The sequence below is a fragment of the Procambarus clarkii genome, chromosome 66 (assembly GCF_040958095.1).
Source record: "Procambarus clarkii isolate CNS0578487 chromosome 66, FALCON_Pclarkii_2.0, whole genome shotgun sequence".
Taxonomy (NCBI): domain Eukaryota; kingdom Metazoa; phylum Arthropoda; class Malacostraca; order Decapoda; family Cambaridae; genus Procambarus; species Procambarus clarkii.
In genome coordinates, this window is record NC_091215.1 from 26,887,018 (window position 1) to 26,910,534 (window position 23,517).

General features: G+C 35.0%; 1 protein-coding gene across 7 annotated transcripts; it reads right to left on the reverse strand.

Annotated features, from left to right (window-relative positions):
- Nucleotides 1-104: 104 nt before the first annotated feature.
- On the reverse strand, nucleotides 105-23,023 carry LOC123769155 (small ribosomal subunit protein eS10). 7 transcript variants are annotated; one of them, XM_069309927.1, is made up of 30 exons: nucleotides 22,933-23,023; nucleotides 22,645-22,728; nucleotides 20,606-20,697; nucleotides 19,932-20,045; nucleotides 19,414-19,584; nucleotides 17,489-18,624; nucleotides 13,977-14,013; nucleotides 13,009-13,117; nucleotides 12,777-12,819; nucleotides 11,756-11,861; nucleotides 11,376-11,541; nucleotides 10,641-10,689; nucleotides 9,948-9,990; nucleotides 9,744-9,773; nucleotides 9,419-9,457; nucleotides 8,473-8,526; nucleotides 8,189-8,234; nucleotides 7,942-8,015; nucleotides 6,221-6,334; nucleotides 5,992-6,034; nucleotides 4,993-5,085; nucleotides 4,624-4,811; nucleotides 3,912-3,960; nucleotides 2,376-2,418; nucleotides 2,170-2,200; nucleotides 1,848-1,886; nucleotides 1,283-1,325; nucleotides 992-1,037; nucleotides 748-818; nucleotides 105-239 (listed from the first exon to the last, which is right to left on the reverse strand). In XM_069309927.1, exons 2-6 carry the CDS (start codon nucleotides 22,694-22,696, stop codon nucleotides 18,586-18,588), a joined length of 468 nt encoding a protein of 155 aa, XP_069166028.1. In that variant the 5' UTR covers nucleotides 22,697-22,728; nucleotides 22,933-23,023; the 3' UTR covers nucleotides 105-239; nucleotides 748-818; nucleotides 992-1,037; nucleotides 1,283-1,325; nucleotides 1,848-1,886; nucleotides 2,170-2,200; nucleotides 2,376-2,418; nucleotides 3,912-3,960; nucleotides 4,624-4,811; nucleotides 4,993-5,085; nucleotides 5,992-6,034; nucleotides 6,221-6,334; nucleotides 7,942-8,015; nucleotides 8,189-8,234; nucleotides 8,473-8,526; nucleotides 9,419-9,457; nucleotides 9,744-9,773; nucleotides 9,948-9,990; nucleotides 10,641-10,689; nucleotides 11,376-11,541; nucleotides 11,756-11,861; nucleotides 12,777-12,819; nucleotides 13,009-13,117; nucleotides 13,977-14,013; nucleotides 17,489-18,585. The 7 variants fall into 7 exon arrangements, with proteins under 7 accessions (XP_069166028.1, XP_069166025.1, XP_069166026.1 ...); XM_069309924.1 differs by having other exon boundaries at nucleotides 11,376-11,570; XM_069309925.1 differs by having other exon boundaries at nucleotides 11,376-11,570; nucleotides 13,973-14,013.
- Between the last annotated feature and the right edge of the window lie 494 nt (nucleotides 23,024-23,517).

The following is a 23,517-nucleotide window of genomic DNA, read 5'->3' on the forward strand; positions in this document are numbered from 1 at the left end:
ATTGACAAGAGGTTTACACTTTTAAGGATCTATGTACTAATATTGGGGAAGTGGGTAATAAAAGATAACGAGAGTTTGAAGCAAAGGGTAGGAAACCATAAGGATGACATTAGGGACTTTTTATTTTACTTTTGAACAGAACAAGTGTCAGACCAAGCTTTCACAAGTCGAGTCTTGACTCTGGCCAGTCTTGAGGACAACTCGTGGAGGGACCTGGAGTACTTTCTGGAGCACACAGGCTGAAAATAAAGTTTTTGAATTATTATAAATTCTATACTTGAAAATAAACATTCCTGAATAATATGGCCAGTCTAGAATATGTCAGTGAATCAAGCATGACCCAATACCATTAATCTGCCATAAATTAAAATAACATTTTATCAAGAATTTTTACGAGTATCGGAGTAAAAAGCGAGCGTTAATGCTGTATATTATTAGGACATACAATATTTTTATCGCATATAGTATTATATACAATATGATTGGATGTAGTACAAGACAATGATATTTTTCAAGTTTTTATTTAGCCATCACAAGAAAGCACAGCGTGCCTTTGAAACCATTTTAGTGGAAACAAAACTGCTAATTGAATTTTGTTCCTGCCAGAGTTAAAACTACCTGCACTCCAGTAATTTTAAAATTACTTTACAAGTAATTATGTGTAATTATGCACATTTATGTGACCAAAGTTCAAACCTGCAGCACTGTCACAATATTTAAATCTCTTGGGTCATGAAAATTACATACCTCTTTAATCATGTCAAAAAGCCTTCACTTGAATAAAGCTGCCAAGTCAGGTGCCAAATATCAGGACCAATCTGTAGGAGAGTTGAACATTGATATAATATTTGACATCATAGATCCAATCCTCAATGTCTATATATTCATCAGATTTCAACGATAATTAATCATCTAATTCATATGTCCCTATCATATTATCATCATTCCTGGTCGTGGTAAAGATATCACAGCCACGTGGGGCACTACATACCTGACGCTTAAGTAACAACCAGCCATCAACAGTCACAATCCACAACCTGTAAAGAACAAAATTTATATTTAGAATTTCAAACATTAAATAGGCATCCAAAAATTTAAGACTTGCATCAGATTATAAAATGATAATTAATCATTTATTTCATATGTCCCTATCACATTATCATCATTATTCAAAAAATTTATAAAAGAGTATATACAGTAAAAAAGTTCCACCCTCAGCTTTATGTACTTTTTTTTATTATTAAATGCATTCCAACCAATTTTTGTTTGAGAAATTACTTACATCCCAGAATCACAACTAGGTGTCCAGCTGATGGTCCAGCAATCTGTAAAGGTGAAATTTCGTTGTTTTATTCATGATTTTGTAATAGGTAAAGTGCATTATCAGATAAAAAGCTCAATCATTTATTTCACGTCCCTATCATATGATCATTGCTTACAAAAAGATATATGAAGTATATACAACAACCTTGAGGATCCCAATCCTTCAGTTACAATGAACACATTGAGGAATGCTATTAAAGTAGTTTTAAGGCTCTAGCCATGGCCAGAACTTTTGTGCCAGAGATTGGAGGCCACAAGAACTAATGTAATTGTGGTACTATGATTCTGGAAGTTTTCTTGGTTGATTACAAAGCCCCAGAACCAGTTGGCTGACAGAACGCCAAACCAATTTGATACAAGGCACTAGGCCAAGGAAGCAGGTGTGACCAACCGTAATATTCAATAAAAATCGTGTTAATAATCCATTAGATGCTTACAGAAATGGATCAAAATGATTCAATATACTGAAGCCAATATTAACCCATGCTTAAAATATACTGCAAGCACAAGACCATTCGACTTACCATTTACTGCTGCAGCTGACGTGCATCATCCTTCATTACCTGGAAATTAGGAAATTAGTATACTTGGTATAATGAGCAAGGAATTTTTTCACTACTGTATTGCTATAATCAGAACGCTATGGGATGCATTTTGTCTTCAGGACTCTGAAGGTTTTTTATCATCATATTGAAACTATTTAAGCAAAATTAATCAAAGTAATTCTGTACACAACCAATCAAAAAGGGACTCGGTTAAAGAAAAGATAGAAATGAAAATTAAAATTTGAATATATAGTGGAAAGGCAATGCAGTTAGCCAACAATGGTTACACAAGAAAACTAACTTGATCCAGGGAGTGTCAATAGAAGAATAATCTGTGGAAAAAACAAAAAAAATCAGAAAAAATTCCAAATTATAAATATATATTGCATTTAACTATGCATCAGAGAGATTCCCAATTGATTTTTAATCATTTGTTCATTATTATTTTTTGTATCATCATTTTACAAAATAGTGTATTCATTAATGAAAATAAAAAAAATAACAAACCATTAACTGCAGATATCCAAGGCATTGAAGAATATCATCCCACCTGGAAGTGGGGGGGGGGGGGGGGGGGGGGGAAAAGGAGTTACCTCATGTCCCATTTAAGTATATTTTCGTAACATATGATTTAGTCAGAACGCTATGGGATATTGTGTCTTCAGGACTCTGCTTATAAGTGCTCATCATCTTTCAGTCAACAAAATTTACTAGATGGGGTACCAGGGAAACTGGCACCAAGTCTTGAGCACTGCCTTTTTGTCCATTTACTATTATGATAAACTAACATTGTAGGCACTCTAATGCTACATCCTCCCATCAGCCTTTCTTCCCATTGTGTTACAATGGGCTGACATCAGAGGCACACTACACCCTTCAAATTTTGTATTTTTTATGCCTTTTTTCAGCGCCAATATGGAAGCACTAGTAAATGTTAATTGAAACCATCGTTTTGTATTATAATCGGACAAAATTGTCAATGCAAACGTGTTTCCACCATTTCAATCCACTCTAGTTGATGGGTGGATTGAACACAAATCTAACCACAAAGACAAGGTTCCTCACTGATATTGCCACCATGTAGCATCTCTTCTATTCACACATACCTACTGCCTTTGATGCTGTCTGCTTGTGTAAAATAGATCATGGTTCAGTCATTGTCACTTCAGCTCATAATTGTTGACAGCATGTACTAATATGCAACAATTTATAGGGTTCACAGGCCAAGAAATCATTATGCGCATATTGTTCACACGATGAGCTGTATATATCTGATGTGCCATTTTCCTCTCGAAGGCAGAACTGAAACCATGATCAACATTACCATTTCAATTAGTTTTCCCCCTCTGGATAGGCCTCTTTATAACCTGGTCCATTAGCTGTCCTTTGCATACCAGCCAGTCCATAAATTGACACGGCTGTATGTGGAACATTTTGATGCACGGCAGATAGGCATCTGCATGTGATGGTGTGCTACAACTTGTCAAACATTAATTGATGAACTTTTATCAAAGAAACCTGCCTCTTTAGACGAGGGAAATTTTTAGAAGGTAATTTTTGTAGTAATGTTATCATTGAATGCATAGATTAATTTCTAACATGTTTTGATTACAGTCATTAAATCCACATAATAGGTGAAAATAATTTACTTTGGTCCAGTCTACAGCACCATCACTACCAGGCTTGGTCGAGGACCGGGCCGGAGGGATGCTAAGCCCAATACCAGATTAAATGTTTTGATATGATAATGAAGTATAAAGTATTGGCCTAAGTTAAAAGCCTTGGTATGATACTCTTCACAAACACCGGTACAAAAACCACATTAAAAAAATGCCATTTGATCATGTCTATGAAATAACATTCAAGACAAAATACTCCTAGGCATGTTTTATTCACATTAAGTTAAGCATAGAATTCTTTTCATGCTACAACCACAACAAATTATCAGCAATAAGATGCAGTGTGGTGGTGGAGGAGAGTACAATGATAATGGTACAACTACTTTGTACAATTAGTACAACTAATTACACAAGGCGTACATACCTGATTACAAAACTTATGGAGAGCCAACTGTCAACAGCACTAACACATTCTGAGAAAAAAAAAGTTACTAAACAAAAATTATAAACCAAACATTTATTGCATTTATTTATGTTTCAGATAGATTCCCACTTGATTTTTAATCATTTGCTCATTATTTTTTTGTATCATCACTTTACAGAATAATTATGAAAAGCAAAAATTCAAAACCATCCACTATATTCTGCGTATAATTGACCATATTGCACAACCAATATATAAAGATTTATATGCAATTCACTTTTTTAGGCTATGAAGACTAAAGCAGTCCCTTCAGTGATAGAAGAAAAGCAATATTTGTATTTTTAAAGCTATTTATCTTTTAATTACCCAAATTTGTAAAAATTTGAAGAAATGAATGCTCTAGAACGCATGGAAAACCAATTTATACAAATAGTTTATGTTATGTCTTAGTTGAGAATCTAGTATTTAAACCTCGCCTACCATAAACTTGCATGACTGATCCGTTTTAACAATTTAACTTGCATATTTTATATCACTTTCCACACATCAGTCGAGTGATTTATTACTAACAAGGTATATACTGTATATAAATTAAACACTGCAATGCTAAAACCAGCCTCTGCTTTCAAATAAAAAACGTTTAGACAAAATAGCACCATTTGAAACTAAACCAAACAATTAAGATTTTAGAGAATCTAAGTACAGTACTTACCTCTAGCTTAAAAGTGAGAGCAGATAGTGTAGGTGCTCTGGTGTTTTATCCAATTGCCAGTATTTCTTCTGTAATATACCCAGGACTGCACTGGTATCAGACAGCATAGCAACTCTTGGACCTCTACAATTTTAACTCTGAATCTTGTCCGATGCCTGTCTGTACCAACATGGCAAGCACTAGTGAACCTGTTAATTAAAAAAACTATCAGTTAGCATTGCTACATGATAAAATCACAGTAAATACATTTATACAATTTCAGTCCGCCCTAGTTGACATCAACAATAGTCAGTAATCTAACCATATAAAGACAAGGTTATCATCACTAAAATTGCCATATTTACAGTCGTGTATCTACTAAAAACTCACATCTCAAGTCAAGCCTGGCCTTCGGGAATAGAACTACTCTCAGAACCCCATCATAGGCATCACATTTCCATGTTAGGAGCCAAATCTTTCCTTCTGGAATACAAAATGGAAAATATTAAATATTATTAAAAGGAAGAGTTTGTCAGTACCATGACATTTTATTAACAGCCAGTGTCAAGATTACATTATTCCAGCCATGGTATAACATTTTCCATAAAATATAAACAAGTGCTCAAGACGTGTTAGATAGTTCCATCTGATAACATCTTTAAAAGACAAAACCTTCGGGAGAATCTTTTTACTATTGCATGAGCTTTGGCCACACGATCATCAAGATCTGCATGGAATTCCGTTCATGCCACAACAGCTCCAGGTCAGAAATACAGTACATGTGGAAAGGCCTCAGTAGATTAACTTATATCTTGAGCACAAGACTAGTGTGGTTTTCTGGGCAAGATCCAAAGGTTTAGGACCAGAAAGGAACACTACATTTTCGCTTCAATAGTGCTTGTTCCTTACAATGCTCTCGGCAAAAATAAATTTTATATCTTTCCCATTTATTTCCCTTTATTTAGGCCACAGCCTGGCATTGAAACAGCACTCTAATACTAAATTGACAATTTTAGAATATTTGACTTTCCATGGTAATATACTCTCGTACATGTAAACCCCACCAGTCACCCATGCTGTTAAGGGCAAATGTATTGTGTAGGCAGACTAGCACTGCATTTTAACCATAAGTAGCTTACAGAAGCTGGATTAATCTGTTGTAGGCTTTCAGCCCTTCTACCCACAAACCTCTAGCACAGAAGAGAAAGTATTACAGCCAATGTTTTAATGATCAAGGCTAGGGTAAACACAGGAAATTAAGTGACTAATGTAAATGTGTGGGACTACACTAAGTAGGTGTAGTGGGAAGATGTACGTAAATAGGATGCTTTTGCAAGACTGTACACAAGTTTTTAAATTAAATTTCAAGTATAAAGTTGATTAACTTACATTATGACAACCTGCAACAGCAAGGACTGTCCTTCAGGGAGATCTGTAAATTAGATTATTGTTCAGTATTGCTATACAATAAAACGAAGCCTCTAATTTGTTTGCACATTTCAGTTCGCCCTAGTTCGACATCAACAGTTGTCAGTGATCTAACCATATAAAGACAAGATTATCATCATTAATTTCAAAATGTCATTTATGGTACAATATCTTCACCATCTAAACCCACCAACACGTTTCCCATTAGACGTTTGCTAGTTTCGTGGATTTTTCCTCAATTCAATCATTGTCAAAATTGAATTTGCTGAACCCTTCCAATTTGTAAGGAGCTAAATCTTCCTTCCTGGAAAACAAAAAAGGAAAATGGTTAGCAAGTAATAGAGTACTAAACCACAAACTATACATTAAAGCAGCATCAATGGTAATACTACCATTACACAAGTAAAGGTAAGCTATTTTCAGTTAATAGCTAGACTAGCACAAAGAAAATGCAGATTTGGTTATAAGCAAGAAATTTCCAAACTAAAGCACCAGGCTGGGAAGCCCATGTAGCCGAGAGATCGAGAGATCTTGCCTACTACAAGTATCTTTCAAAGTCTACCGGTGCAACATGGTCGCAACAGGTCCAGCCTCAAATGCTACACTACCATAATTTTATTAACATTGATAATGACAAATTTGGTTATTCTCTTATACTGAATATCTAACTAACACTGAATACCTGAATAACAATGAATATTATACTAACACTGAATGTTTCTGAATGCACATTTAAGTCACAATAACTTGAAGTAACCAAGAAAATACCTGAACAATCTTTCATCCATTCATGTCACAACACCTACAAATTATCAGCAATATTGCAAACTTTGGTAATAACCTATTGGTAATAATCAAAAGCCGACTATGTAGCGGGACTAAATATTACCAAGGATGTAAACGAGAAAAATAAAGCACACAATGTGATCAATATTAAAAGGTATCAAGACTTGCCAAAGATTTTGTCGAGGGACATTAGGAAAGCAAGACATACGATCGTCCTGAAAATTAACACATCCCACAAGAAAGTGCTCGCCTAAATGTGAAAATGCAGTTTGGACAGCAAGGAGCAGGGCATTGTTCCATTAAATGTTCACAAGTTAAATGTGTATTGCTATACATAACCTAGCCAAAGTCCCCCCCCCCCCCTCCATCATTAGTGGTAGGCTAAGCAAATAGGTTACTTAAGTGCGAGAAGTTTGTCACATGTAACCTCAGACCAACAACAGTGACAGCAGTCACTGGCATTGTAATGATTGGGTAAAAACATGAACAAGTAAATCTTTTTGGATATAGGACATGTGTGCCAGCCTCATTAGCGGCAGTGTCCTCATGTTCAGTTAAGGTAATACCAATATAACTGGGAACGCAGCAAAACGACAGTCTTAAATCTATTAGATATAAATAACCCATTTTGGATTTCAACCGTCACAGGATGCATAAGGTTAAATGATTTCAGGGCCATGAGGGCACTGTGGAAGTCTACCACAATCACACAGGAACTTTGACGTTGGGATATACATAAGTGCATACAAGATAGCATTCAGTTCAGCCATTAAGAAACCAGTCCTTTTTCCATAATGTCAACCAAAAGTGGTAGGGTTAAAGCAGTGGGAAAGGAGACATTTTAGTAGTAAAAACTCAATATATAATGTAAGTAATGTCTTTTCAGACACAAAATTGGATAACAACCCACATGTGTATTTGGTTAAATTTACATCCAGAAAATACACCATTAGAAACCATTTTGGTAAAAAATTGCTAATTGAATTTTGTTCCTGCATAGGTTGAAACTACCTGCACTACAGTATAATTATAAAATGACTTCAAATTTTGCTCATTTTAGTGACAAAGTTTAATCCTATAGAACTGCTAAAATATTTAAATCTCTTGGCTATGAAAATTACATACCTCTTTATTAATCCTGTCAAAAAGCCTTCATTTGAATAAAGCTGCCAAGTCAGGTGCCAAATATCAGGACCAATCTGTAGGAGAAATGAACATTGATATAATATTTGACATCATAGATCCAATCCTCAATGCCTGTATATGTATCAGATTTCAACGATAATTAATCATCTAATTCATAAGTCCCTAGCACATTATCATCATTTCTGGTCGTGGTAAAGATATGACAGCCACGTGGGGCACTACATACCTGACGCTTAAGTAACAACCAGCCATCAACAGTCACAATCCACAACCTGTAAAGAAAACAAATTGTATTTAGAATTTCCAATATTAAATAGGCATCCAAAAATTTAAGACATGCATCAGATTTTAAAATGATAATTAATCATTTATTTCATATGTCCCTATCACATTATCATCATTACAAATATATAAAATAATATATACAGTACAAAAGTTAAAGCCTCTACTTTTATGTACTTTTTTTTATTAAATGCATTCCTATCAATTTCCTTTTCAGAAATTACTTACATCTCAATCAGGTGTAACAGTAACAACCAGGTGTCCAGCTGATGGTCCAGCAGTCTGTAAAGAAGTTTCATTGGTTTTTATTTAGGATCTTGTAACTTTTTAAAATGCATTATCAGATAAAAAGATTAATCATAAATTTCACGTCCTTATCATATGATCATTGCTTATGAAAATACAAATGAAGTATATACAACAACCTTAGGGAGCTTAATCCTTCAGTTACAATGAACACATTTTGAGGAATGCTATTAAAGTAGTTTTAGCGAGGCTCTAGCCATGGCCAGAACTTTGTGCCAGAGATTGGAGGCCACAAGAACTAATGTAATTGTGGTACTATGATTCTGGAAGTTTTCTTGGTTGATTACAAAGCCCCAGAACCAGTTGGCTGACAGAACGCCAAACCAATTTGATACAAGGCACTAGGCCAAGGAAGCAAATGTGACTAACCATAACACAGACAAAAACCATGTTAGTAATCCAACCTGTCCTCTTGAAAATGTTGCTTTTTGCTCATATGCGAGCTATGGCCAAAAATGGACATTATTTGAGATGAAATTAGCTCACGAATGTACTGTACTGTCCCATTTCCTGTTTGGGTCCTCCAGCTTAGTCCGTTAGGTTAGGAGAGGACACTTTCAATTAATGTTTTTCCATGACGTTTCAAAGCTTTGGTAGGTTACGAGGGCAGGAAATTCTCCTAGAGGACCCTTAACTTACTGTGTTTGGAAAAAAATCCCAAATTTTCTATTTTTTTCCCCCATTTTCAAATTACGTCAATTTTCGGCCATACGGGGCCAACAGCCAAATTCAGACGTAATTTGTAAGAGAACAGGTTGAATAATCAATGTTAAATGCCTACAGAAATTGATCAAAATGATTCAATATACTGAACCCAATATTAATTCATGCTTAAAATATACTGCAAGTAGAAGACCATTGGACTTACCATTTACTGCTTCAGCTGACATGCATCATCCTTCATTACCTGGAAAATTAGGAAATTATTATACTTTGTATAATTAGCAAGAAAATTTTTTACTACTGTATTGCTATAATCAGAACGCTATGGGATGCATTTTGTCTTCAGGACTCTGAATGTCTTTTATCATCATATTGAAACTATTTACAGCAAAATAAATAAAAATACAATTCTGTACACAGCCAATCAAAAGAGGTTTAGTTAAAGGAAAGATAGAAATGAAAAATTAAGACTGGAATATGTAGTGAAAAGGACACATATTAGGCAATAATGGATACGCAAGAAAACTAACCTGATTAAATGGTGTCAATGGTAGAATAATCTGTGGAAAAACAGAAAATCAAAAAAATTCCAAATTATAAATATTTATTGCATTCATGTATGCATCAGAGAGATTCCCATTGATTTTTAATCATTTGTTCATTTTTGTTTTTGTATCATCACTAAAAAGAAAAACCAGGAGTATTCATTAATAAAAATGTTAAATGTAACAAACCATTAACTGCGGATTTCTAAGGCATTGAAGAATATCGTCCCTCCTGGAAATGGAAAGAAATTTTGTTTTTTACCCCGTGTCACATTTACGTTTATTTTATTAACATATGATACTGTCAGAACGCTATGGGATATTGTGTCTTCAGGACTCTGCTTATAATTGCTCATCATCTTTCACAATCTACAAAACTTTCTATCCACCCGTGTTGATAAAACCACTGACAAGGTTGCTTGTCATCACTGATATTGCCACCATGCAACATCTTGTCCATTCACACATTCCTACTGCCATTGATGGCATCTGCTTGAGCAATAAACCATGGTTCAGTTAGTGTTGCTTCAGCTCAATTGTCGACAGGGTTTACTTTGATCCAGTCTACAGCACCATTGTCATATGAAAACATTAACCAAGTTTAAAGTATTTGATTGTTAAAAGCCTTGGTATGATACTCTTCACAAACACCACTACAAAAACCACGTTAAAAGATTGCCATCTGATCATGCCTATGACATGAACCTTCAAGACAAAATACCACTGCATGTTTTATTCACATTAAGATAATCATTCTTTTCAGGCTTCAACCACAACAAATTATCAGCAATAAGATGCAGTGTGCTGGTGGTGGGTGGCATTTCTTGGGCAACAGTGGCTATTTACTGGATAGTAACAACTAATTACACAATGGGTACATACCTGATTACAAGACTTATGGGGAGTCAACTGTCAACAGTAGTAGTTCAGTCTGAAAATGAAAAAATAAATTGCTATACAAAAATTATAAAGAAACATTTATTGCATTTATTTATGCATCAGATAGATTCCCACTTGATTTTTAATCATTAGTTCATTATCTTTTGGATCATCACTGTACAAAATATATAACTACAGTATGCATTTAATAAATGCCAAAACAATTACACACCATTCACTATAATGTACTCTGCTTATAATTGATCATATTGCACAACCTATATATAAAGTTTTATATGCAATTTACATTAGGATATAAAGACTAAAAGCAGTCCAGTGACTAAATATGCAAATTTGTATTTTTAAGACCACTAATCTTTTAACTAATTGTCAAAACTTGAAGAAACAAATGCTCTAGAACATGTGGAAAAACTAATTTTAAACATTATAATTTATGTATGGGTTAAATGAACATCTAATATTTCAACCTCACTTACCATAAACATGCACGACTGATCTTACGATTTAATAAAGAAAACTCGCACATTTTACATCACTATCCACATCAGTTTTTGATTCATTACCACCAAAGTTTATACTGTATATAAATTAACCATTGCAATGCTAAACCCTGCCTCTACTCTCAAAAAACTTTAGTCAAATTAGCACAATGTATTAGATACTAACATTTTACTAAACTATTGATTTTAGAGAATCCAAGTACTGTACAGTACTTACCTCCAACTTAATTGTGGGAGCAGATACTGTAGTGTAGGTGCTCTGATGTTTTATCCAATTGCCAGTATTTCTTCTATAATATATCCATGACTGTAGTGGCTTCACAGACAGCATAGCAACTCTTAGACCTCTATAATTCTAACTTTGAATCTTGTCTGATGCCTGTCTGTACCAACATGGCAAGAGCTAGTGAACCTTTTAATTAAAAAAAAAAAACATCAGTTAACATTGCTACATGATAAAATCACAGTTAATACATTTATACAATTTCAGTCCGCCCTAGTTGACATCAACAATAGTCAGTAATCTAACCATATAAAGACAAGGTTATCATCACTAAAATTGCTATATTTACAGTCGTGCATCTACTAAAAACTCACATCTCGTGTCAAGCCTGGCCTCGGACCGGGCTTCGGGAGTAGAACTACTCTCAGAACCCCATCAAGAAGGCATCACAGTTCCATGTTAGGAGCCAAATCTTTCCTTCTGGAAAACAAAATGGAAGATATTAAATATTAGTAAAAGGTTTGTCAGTACCATGACATTATATTAACAGCCAGTGTCAAGATTACATTATTCCAGCCATGGTACAACATTTTCCACAAAATTTAAACAAGTGCTCAAGACGTGTTAGATAGTTCCATCTGATAACATCTTTAAAGACAAAACCTTCAGGAGAATCTTTTTACTATTGCATGAGCTTTGGCCACACGATCATCAAGATCTGCATTGAATTCCGTTCATGCCACAACTCCAGAGACCAAAAATACAGTGTGTGGAAAGGCTACAGTAGAATAACTTTTATATCTTGAGCACAAGACTAGTATGGTTTTCTGGGCAAAAGCTAGAGGTTTAGGACCAGAAAGGACTACATTTTTACTTAGTTCTTGTTACTTATGATGCTTGGTAAAAATAAATTTTATCTTTCCCATTAATTTTAGTTTTATTTAGGCCAATGCCCGACATTGAAACATTAGAGTACTCAAATACTAAATTGACAATTATAGAATATTTGACTTTCCATGGTAATATACTCTCATACATGTAACCCCCACCAGTCACCAATACTGTTTAGGGTGTGTAGGAGACTACCACTACATTTTAACCATAGGTAGCTTACCGAAAGAAGTTAGATTAATTTGTTGCAGGCTATAATATTATAATAATTGCAGGCCTTGTACCCACAAACCTCTCACAGAGAAATTATTAAAGCCAATGTTCTAATGATCAGGGTTAGGTTAAACATAGGAAATTAAGTCATTTAATGTAAATGTGTAGGACATGTGGGAGGGCACCATATAGGTGCAGCGGGAAGGAGATGTACGTAAATAGGATGCTTTTGCAAGATTGTGTACACAATTCTTTAATTAAATTTTAAGTATAAAGTTGAAAATAACTTACATGCTGACAATCTGCAACAATAAGAACAGTCCTTCAGCGAGACCTGTAAATTAGAACAATGTTCAATATTGCTATTCAATAAAATAAAGCCTCTATAATTTGTTTGTACAATTTCAGTTCGCCCTAGTTCGACATCAACAGTTGTCAGTGATCTAACCATATAAAGACAAGATTATCATCATTAATTTCAAAATGTCATTTATGGTACAGAATCACCACTTGTTAAACCCACCTTTCAACAAGTTTCCCCATTGGACATTTGCTAGTTTTGTAGATTTTCCCCAATGAATCTTATTGTGAAAATTGGATATAATCTTTCATAATTTTTTTAATCTTCGTTCCTGGGAAACAAAAAGGGGAAAATGGTTAGCAAGTAATAATAATTGCAGCATTAAAACAGTAACTAAGCAATAGCAGCATCAATGGTAATACTAATATTATAACAGTTAAAAGTAAGGTATTTTCACATCAAAGATACAGACTAGCACAAAGAAAATGTAGAATTGGTTATAAATAAGAAATTCCCATACTAAAGCACCAGGCTGGGAAGCCCATGTAGCAAAAGTGGTCAAGAGATCTTACCTACTGAAGTATCTTTCAAGTCTACCTGATACAACAAGGTTGCATCAGGTCCAGCCTCCAAAGCTACATAACTACCATAATTTTGTTAACATTCACGAAGAAATTTGGTCATGCTCTTTATAAACACTGAACATCTCTAATGTACATTGAAATCACAGTAAGGCGATGTAGTCAAGAAAATATTGGAGCAATCGTTCATCAGGAAAGATATAGTATACAGAAGAGGCGCAATGCTAAGGGGAAGGAAACTTTCAAGGGTGTGCAGTTTGTCGCTTGTAACCTCAGACCAACGAGTCTGCAAGAAGGTAGAGTAATGAATGACTGGGTAAAAACCTAAATAAGGATTTTTTTTTAATAGGACAATTGTGGCCAGCCTCCTTAGCACCAGTGTCCTCGCATTCATTTAAGGTAATACCAATATGGCTGGGATACCAATAATCTGCTAGACACACTGGCACCTCAATGTCTAAATGTCGTCGAGATGCAAGTCTCGTCCTAACCAAATACTCGGACTTTGATAAAGCACTAGTGCATTTTACTAAATACACAAATGCGGGTTTTTATCCCATATGACCATTCTTAAAATAAAGTAAAATACTAGGCTATCATATTACCTACTTCGTGATCTGCATCAATGTGAACAGCACTAGCGAACCTGAAAATTAAACACGTTATTACCAATTGATAAATTAAAGCTCTTTATAAAAGCATTTTTACAAAATTTCAGTCCGCCCTAGTTGACATCAATATTTGTCAGGATCTAACCATACAGCGATAGTTTTCATCATTAAAATTAATGTGGTACAAGGTATCTATTCAAAACTCGCCAGTGAGGGGGGTTAGGAGGCAAATCTTCATTTCTGGAAAATAAGTGACAAAATAAATTTATGTTGCTATAATGGACTATATCATGGACAAGAATATGCAAATTTCAATTTTTAAGGCCATTAAACTTTTAACCAATTGTCAAAACTTGAAACAAATGCTCTAGAACATGTGGAAAAACTAATTTTAAACATTATAATTTATGTATGGGTTTACTGAACATCTAATATTTCAACCTCACTTACCATAAACATGCACGACTGATCTTACGATTTAATAAAGAAAACTCGCACATTTTACATCACTATCCACATCATCAGTTTTTGATTCATTACCACCAAAGTTTATACTGTATATAAATTAACCATTGCAATGCTAAAACCTGCCTCTACTCTCAAAAAAGCTTAGTCAAATTAGCACAATGTATTAGATACTAACATTTTACTAAACTATTGATTTTAGAGAATCCAAGTACTGTACAGTACTTGCCTCCAAATTAATTGTGGGAGCAGATACTGTAGTGTAGGTGCTCTGATGTTATATCCAATTGCCAGCATTTCTTCTTTAATATATCCAGGACTGTAGTGGCATCACAGACAGCATAGCAACTCTTAGACCTCTATAATTCTAACTTTGAATCTTGTCTGATGCCTGTCTGTACCAACATGGCAAGAACTAGTGAACCTTTTAATTAATAAAAACAAAATAATCAGTTAGCATTGCTACATGATAAAATCACTGTAAATATATTTATACAATTTCAGTCCGCCCTAGTTGACATCAACAATAGTCAGTAATCTAACCATATAAAGACAGTTATCATCACTAAAATTGCCATATTTACAGTCGTGTATCCACTAAAAACTCACATCTCAAGTCAAGCCTGGCCTCGGACCGGGCTTCTGGAGTACAACTACTCTCAGAACCCCATCAAGAAGGCATCACAGTTCCATGTTAGGAGCCAAATCTTTCCTTCTGGAAAACAAAATGGAAGATATTAAATATTAGTAAAAGGCAGAGTTTGTCAGTACCATGACATATTAACAGCCAGTGTCAAGATTACATTATTCCAGCCATGGTACAACATTTTCCATAAAATATAAACAAGTGCTCAAGACGTGTTAGATAGTTCCATCTGATCACATCTTTAAAGACAAAACCTTCAGGAGAATCTTTTTACTATTGCATGAGCTTTGGCCACACGATCATCAAGATCTGCATGGAATTCCGTTCATGCCACAACGCCAGTCATGAAAAATACAGTAATGTGTGGAAAGGCTACAGTAGAATAACTTTTATATCTTGAGCACAAGACTAGTATGGTTTTCTAGGCAAAAGCCAGAGGTTTAGGACCAGAAAGGACTACATTTTTACTTAGTTCTTGTTACTTATGATGCTTGGTAAAAATAAATTTTATCTTTCCCAATAATTTTAGTTTTATTTAGGCCAATGCCTGACATTGAAACATTAAGAGTACTCCAATACTAAATTGACAATTTTAGAATATTTGACTTTCCATGGTAATATACTCTCATACATGTAACCCCCACCAGTCACCAATACTGTTTAGGGTGTGTAGGAGACTACCACTACATTTTAACCATAGGTAGCTTACAGAAGCTGGATTAATTTGTTGCAGGCTATATTATAATAATTACAGCTCTTGTACCCACAAACCTCTTTCTCACACAAGAGAAATTATTAAAAGCCATTGTCCTAATGATCAGGGTTAGGTTAAACATAGGACATTAGTCATTTAATGTAAATGTGTAGGACATGTGGGAGGGCACCATATAGGTGCAGCGGGAAGGAGATGTACGTAAATAGGATGCTTTTGCAAGATTGTGTACACAATTCTTTAATTAAATTTTAAGTATAAAGTTGAAAATAACTTACATGCTGACAATCTGCAACAATAAGAACAGTCCTTCAGCGAGACCTGTAAATTAGAACAATGTTCAATATTGCTATTCAATAAAATAAAGCCTCTATAATTTGTTTGTACAATTTCAGTTCGCCCTAGTTCGACATCAACAGTTGTCAGTGATCTAACCATATAAAGACAAGATTATCATCATTAATTTCAAAATGTCATTTATGGTACAGAATCACCACTTGTTAAACCCACCTTTCAACAAGTTTCCCCATTGGACATTTGCTAGTTTTGTAGATTTTCCCCAATGAATCTTATTGTGAAAATTGAAGACAATCTTTCATAATTTTTTTAATCTTCCTTCCTGGAAAACAAAAAGGGGAAAATGGTTAGCAAGTAATAATAATTGCAGCATTAAAACAGTAACTAAGCAATAGCAGCATCAATGGTAATACTAATATTATAACAGTTAAAAGTAAGGTATTTTCACATCAAAGATACAGACTAGCACAGAAAAAATGTAGAATTGGTTATAAATAAGAAATTCCCATATTAAAGCACCAGGCTGGGAAGCCCATGTAGCAAAAGTGGTCAAGAGATCTTACCTACTGAAGTATCTTTCAAAGTCTACCTGATACAACAAGGTTGCATCAGGTCCAGCCTCCAATTCTACACAACTACCATAATTTTATCAACATTCAAAGACAAATTTGGTCATGCTCTTTATAAACACTGAACATCTCTAATGTACATTTAAATCACAGCAAGGTGATGTAGTCAAGAAAATATTGGAGCAATCGTTCATCAGGAAAGATATAGTATACAGAAGAGGCGCAATGCTAAGGGGAAGGAAACTTTCAAGGGTGTGCAGTTTGTCGCTTGTAACCTCAGACCAACGAGTCTGCAAGAAGGTAGAGTAATGAATGACTGGGTAAAATCCTAAATAAGGATTTTTTTTTAATAGGACAATTGTGGCCAGCCTCCTTAGCACCAGTGTCCTCGCATTCATTTAAGGTAATACCAATATGGCTGGGATACCAATAAATCTGCTAGACTGGCACCTCAATGTCTAAATGATGTCGAGATGCAAGTCTCGTCCTAACCAAATACTCGGACTTTGATAAAGCACACAAGTGCATTTTACTAAATACACAAATGCGGGTTTTTATCCCATATGACCATTCTTAAAATAAAGTAAAATACTAGACTATCGTATTACCAACTTCGTGATCTGCATCAATGTGAACAGCACTAGCGAACCTGAAAATTAAACACGTTATTACCAATTGATAAATTAAAGCTCTTTATAAAAGCATTTTTACAAAATTTCAGTCCGCCCTAGTTGACATCAATATTTGTCAGGATCTAACCATACAGCGATAGTTTTCATCATTAAAATTAATGTGGTACAAGGTATCTATTCAAAACTCACCAGTGAGGGGGGTTAGGAGGCAAATCTTCATTTCTGGAAAATAAGTGACAAAATAAATGTTGCTATAATGGACTAAGGCAGTATGGGTATCCTGTATAGTACTAGACAAGTTGAACTAAGGTATTGTACTTTTATTATATTGCTCGTGACAATCTTATGGCAGAAAAAAAATTCACCAAGGAGTGCTTTAAGACAGTTAACTGATGGGATCCTTAAAATTTAGCATTTAACAGAAGGCAGCAAGTCAAGCAAGGAGCAACCTTCTCTTCAATAAAATATTCACTGATGGTCTATCACAATGTAACTAGGTACTTTCAGCCAGTCTCAAACAAAACTTTTTCACAGCTTCAAGAACAATCTTCTGCAAACATCAAATCTTACATACTCCAATTATGGAAGTAATTCCTTTATACACATATTCTTACCTTTCAATAAAGAAAAAGTAATCTTACCTTTGATAATCACCTGTACACTCAATACCAGTCATTACACTGCTTAAACAAATTGCACATTAACTTTCCTAGACCAATTTAACTAATGAAAATGCCAAGGTGTTGTTTACCACTTATATTATCACAGGTTATATTATTTTGTTATATTAGTTACTATTAGCACAGTTATATTAATTTTTGTATGAAACAAAAGATCTCTCTTCCCCAGAATACATTTTAATTTAGGCAGATTGCTTGCTTCCAGCTTCATTGCTTTATCATTAACATCTGCAAAACAGATTAAGCTCTCCCTTCAATATATAACAAATTAGTCATCTTGCTCATTTTACATTCGGCACAAAGAACTGTCACTCCACATTCTCGGGAAGGCACTTCCATGTGGTGTCTAGAATGGCTAGTGATGGAATCTGGTCCAACAGAAAACCATCCAGCATGCCCCAGTAGGCAACTTTAAATATGGATTGATGCTTTAAAGTTATTGTACCTTTAAATAAACACCTTGGCAACTATAGTACTATATAATTATTCTAAAATAATGCCTGGCAACCCAACTAACTTCTCTAACACAACAAATTTAATTAAAAAATATTTAGAAACTAATAATTGAAGGGCAAGGAAACTAGCACATTTTTTCTTGTTCGCACTTTACTGAGGCCTCTTTGAACCGCGACCAAAGCCACCACGCTGAAAAAGAAAACACGCCATCAAACCAGACTACCCGTTTCTTGGGGGGGAAAAATGATCGACAAATTGTACATTTTTAAGTTCTCAAAACTTGTCAAATATTGCAACAAATTGTGGGAATGATAATCATAAAGGCGTAGCCCCTTATCAGCCTTACTGCATATTATATTCTGGTAAGCAATACTATATTTACCCTGATATTCACTTATTGGGCAAGGAAAGTTCAACATCCCACTCTCACCCCCATCCAATCCCTCCCCTTCAAATTCCCTTGCACATTGTCAAATTATCACATGTTCAATATATATATAGTATCCCAATCATATTCATTGACCTCTTTGCATGAATTTTACATCAGCGTTTCGCTTTATTTATAAAACTGTTCAAACACCTCAAATGATTTGCAGACAATCCAGTTCTAAATGTTAAAACTGACTTCACATTTGTACCACACACACACAGGAATCCAATTTCCTTACCCCACTACCATATCACATTAAAACCTTGCTGTTAATATCAAGCATATGAGGAATTGAAGTTACCATTTTATTTTCAATTATTGTATTTTGTTATATACTATTTGAATTAACTGTAGCAAATTCAATTTAACAATTTTAATTGTAAAACCAACGAACTTTAAGGTAATCTCGACATTTGGGATGGAGATACTGGCAAGAGACTCCTGAAATGCACAAGTGTAACTCCCTAAATGCACTTTTTAATTCTTATCTATTTTGTGAAAAATCCACCAGTTACTTGCTCTGAACCAAAACTTGGGGCTGTACTTACGAATTCCATGGAAGATGAGCCTGCACCTGCATCACCAGTCTTGTCCACACCAGAAGGAGCGCGACGATAAGCATCCCGGGAGCCTTCTCCGCGAGGCCCTTCAGAACGTGACTGCATAGGTCTTGGTCGTCCTTCAGGACGAGTGGGCTTCTTTAGAGTTGCTGGTACAATCTACAACAAAGCCTTAATTGTACTGGTAGAAAATACTAATACAATGCAACAAAGGCATATTTTCTACACTATATTAATAATAGTCCTCATTTGACTTCGTTGTGTAAACCAGTGGTTCTCCAACCTTTACAATGATCTCGCCCCACTTATCTACACCTGGCTACTAACTGTGCAACAAACCTTACTTTCTGCAGATAAATAATAGTTTGGTTTTTTACCATACAGGCAATAATAATTTATTATAACTGCATTCTGGGGGTTAATATCCACAGCAAGACTAAAAAAAAACTTCAGATTCCTTAGCCATCCAAAGCCTATGGTATAATGAAGATAAGACTACCACTTACTTCAGCAGGAAGGTGCAGATAGTCACGTAGGTATTGTATCCCCTCATTGGTAAGCCTCCAGTAGTAATGGCGCCATGCAAAGTTCTGCTCTACATAACCTCGGGATTTCAAGCTCTAGGGAAGGAAGGGAGAATAATGACATTTAATAATTACTAACATTATACAGTAACTAGAAAAGCCTTGGGAAAAAACAATTGGAAATGGTAATAGCTATTTTCAATTATTTTTTTCTAGAAAAATTTTCTAGATGAAATGAAAATTGAAATGAAAATTTTCTAGAATTCAGAAGCACCTACTAACTGGTTTGAATGACCTAGCAAAATAGAAATGTGCATCAGGACACAAATGTTCAATTTAACAATGTACAGTATATAATATCGGTGTTCTCAAATATTTGACAGCCCTATCTCTAATGCAGCATACCCAACTTAAAAGATTAACAGCATCACTGCTCCTTTGAATGTTTACATAAGCATTTTATAATGTTTTCTGAATGCTCCACATTTTAGAAGTAAAGAACATTTATGGTTACCTAAGCATAACATCAGCCTAATAGCTCATATACTGTACTGTATACATTTGTTTCAAGTCATCCAGGTCAATATATTAGTCAAAAATAGAGAAACCCATTAAAAAATAAACATCACATTTTGCACGGCAAAATGTAAACTAACCTGAAGAGCCTTTATAACGTGTAGGTTTGGTATTTTTTCTAGCTCTGGATGTTTGGGCATGAACAGGTCACGCTCGGCCACCATCACACCCTCTGCGATAACAAATTACTTTTAATCAAGACTTCTGAAGAAGAAGTCCATACTGTGATGGCAACACATTAAAACAAAAATAAATCTGCTGAAACTTTTGTTACAATCTGGAAGAGGGAGGAACCAGAATCTCAATAATGCTCCTAACAATTTCCTAATAAATAATTTAACATACTTTAACTATTAATATACAAACATTTTAACAGTATGGACTTGTTCTGGCCAACTGATTTTTTCCTTGGCAAATGAAGCAAGATTTGAATAAATTTTAATTGTTTAATCTGCATGTTATATCTGGCTAGACAAGATGGAAGAGTAATCTAATATGAAGATGCTAAACTGACAAAGATAATCACATATGGTACTTTAAAAGCCTACCTAGATTGTCAAACAATGCAATCATTCTTCATATGAAAGATTTCTAATTTGGGGAATTCACTTCTTAATTATCATCCTACACTGGACACGTTCGAGTGAATTTATATCCATTCTATAGTACAGCACCCAAAACTGAACTGCATAATTTAAATGGGGCCTAACCAGAGCAAGATATAGCTGAAGAACACCAGGTAACTTGTTACTAACGCTTTGATTAATAAATCCCAGTGTCCTATTTGCCTTATTACGAACATTCATGCATTGATCCTTTGGTTTAAAATTCCTACTAATCAAAATTCCCAGATCCCTTTCGCAATCAGACTTCACAATCTCAACATCTAGCTCATATTTTTTAACTATCATCATTACCAAGCCTCAAAACTTTACATTTACCAGCATTAAACTGCATCTGCCAATCTTTTGACCATTTCAAAACCCTATTTAGATCAACTTGTAGTGATAGCGAGTCTTCTTCCGTGTTAATTTCCCTACAGATTTTTGTATCTTCTGCAAATTTGCAAATGTGGCTACTCAAACCTGAATCTAAATCATTTATATATATTATAAACAACAGAGGTCCCAAGACAGAGCTTTGAGGCACTCCACTAATAAACTAATCAATTGAAACATTATCATGCATTACAAGATTTATAGTTATTTAAATACTTACTCTTGCAAAAAGAATGAAAAGTGATAAGGAAACATCCAATGAAAACAAGTGTCTTGCATGGTTGTGTTAACAAAGTCAGCATTGTGTACAGACAGACGTCAGGCTACATATCCACCATGTAACCGTTCACAGCGTCTCCATCTAATAAATATTTACTTTGTTTTTTGTTACATTCTGCATGCATGCCATAATGAAAAATTATTTTGGTACTTGTAAATGTATTCACATGTGGGTATGATGCATGTTTCCCCATACCCACTGTCCTGGAGTCAATAAAAACTCAAGTGATACTAACACAGGCCACTTTTATTTGAAACATTTGTTTTCACTTTATTCCAGTACTGTATATTCGAGGCAGACAATATTGGAAAGGATCAAGACTTGCACCTTGACTTCAGCAAAACATTTTGATACCGTACCTCACAAAAGTGATCAGAAAGATGCTCAGTACTCGCAGAGCTATCTTAGTTGGATAAGGAATGGTTATATCAAAGGAAGCGGTACAATAGTAGTAGACAAGTGTGGGGAAACCACCAAGTAGCATTGACCTGCTGGGACCCCAAAGCTGGTGAACCATGCCTGGCCAGGATAACACCAGAGCAAAGTGGAAACTCCATAGCCATTCCGAATGTGCAATTTATATTATATAAAATCTACTTTCCTACATTTTACTAGGAATAATTTTAGTGATTCTATGCGACTTTTTGTATGCAATTAACGAAACCTATTTCTTTAAAACAAAACATATCCTTAGTTAAACGACAAGACGTATGAACGAGACGTATTAACGAGAAGACTAACACGTGCATGACGAACTAATAATCTGAAATACACAGCCCCTACTCAAGCCACCATGCCTCCAACCCCCACTAGAGTATTACTTGAAGAAAATACAACTTACCCTTGAAAAGGTGCTCATAGATGGCCACTCTATTACCCTTGGGCATCAACATCTTGCCTGGCACGCCTCAGGGAGCAGCCCCAACTGTCGAGGAGAAACAAATCAGAACCCATCATGCCCTGGACCCATTCCACATCTCCCATGTTAAACCCCAGTATATACAGCGTCTGGTGCCCCCGCCACCCCGCGGGGCCTCGCCCGGGCACCATGCCCCGTGCCCTCACACACACACCACCGCCATACTCTACAGATGCCCGGGATAAAGGGGGATGAATGATGTGTACTCACAGCAGGCGCGGGTGTTGGGTGAAGAAGGACGAGGGTCCAGGCCGACGCTCACCACCATAACAACTGGACAAGTGAACCCTCACATGCGCTCTATTACACCAACTCTTTTCCCTAATAATAGCATTATTTACTACATAAAGTATTTATTTGTAATGATTAATATACGCTTGTTATATTACCCTGAAAAGAATAGATATTTTGAGTACATTTTTTTTTATTATTGGCAGGTATTCAAGCACTAAGTATCGGACACCGTCTATTCTTCAAAAGTTCTATCTGCGTCTATCACTATTGACGCAGAATATACTACGTTTGTCACTATAGACGCAGTATATACTGCGTCTATCACTATAGACGCAAAATATACTGCGTCTATCACTATATTTCCTTTGATGATATGTGTTGTAAATACCATGATATGTATTCTCACAAACCCAATGTAGTACCTTCTTGTATATAAATAAATATACACTACGTCTATAACTATATATATATATATATATATATATATATATATATATATATATATATATATATATATATATATATATATATATATATATATATATATTCTAAATATATCAA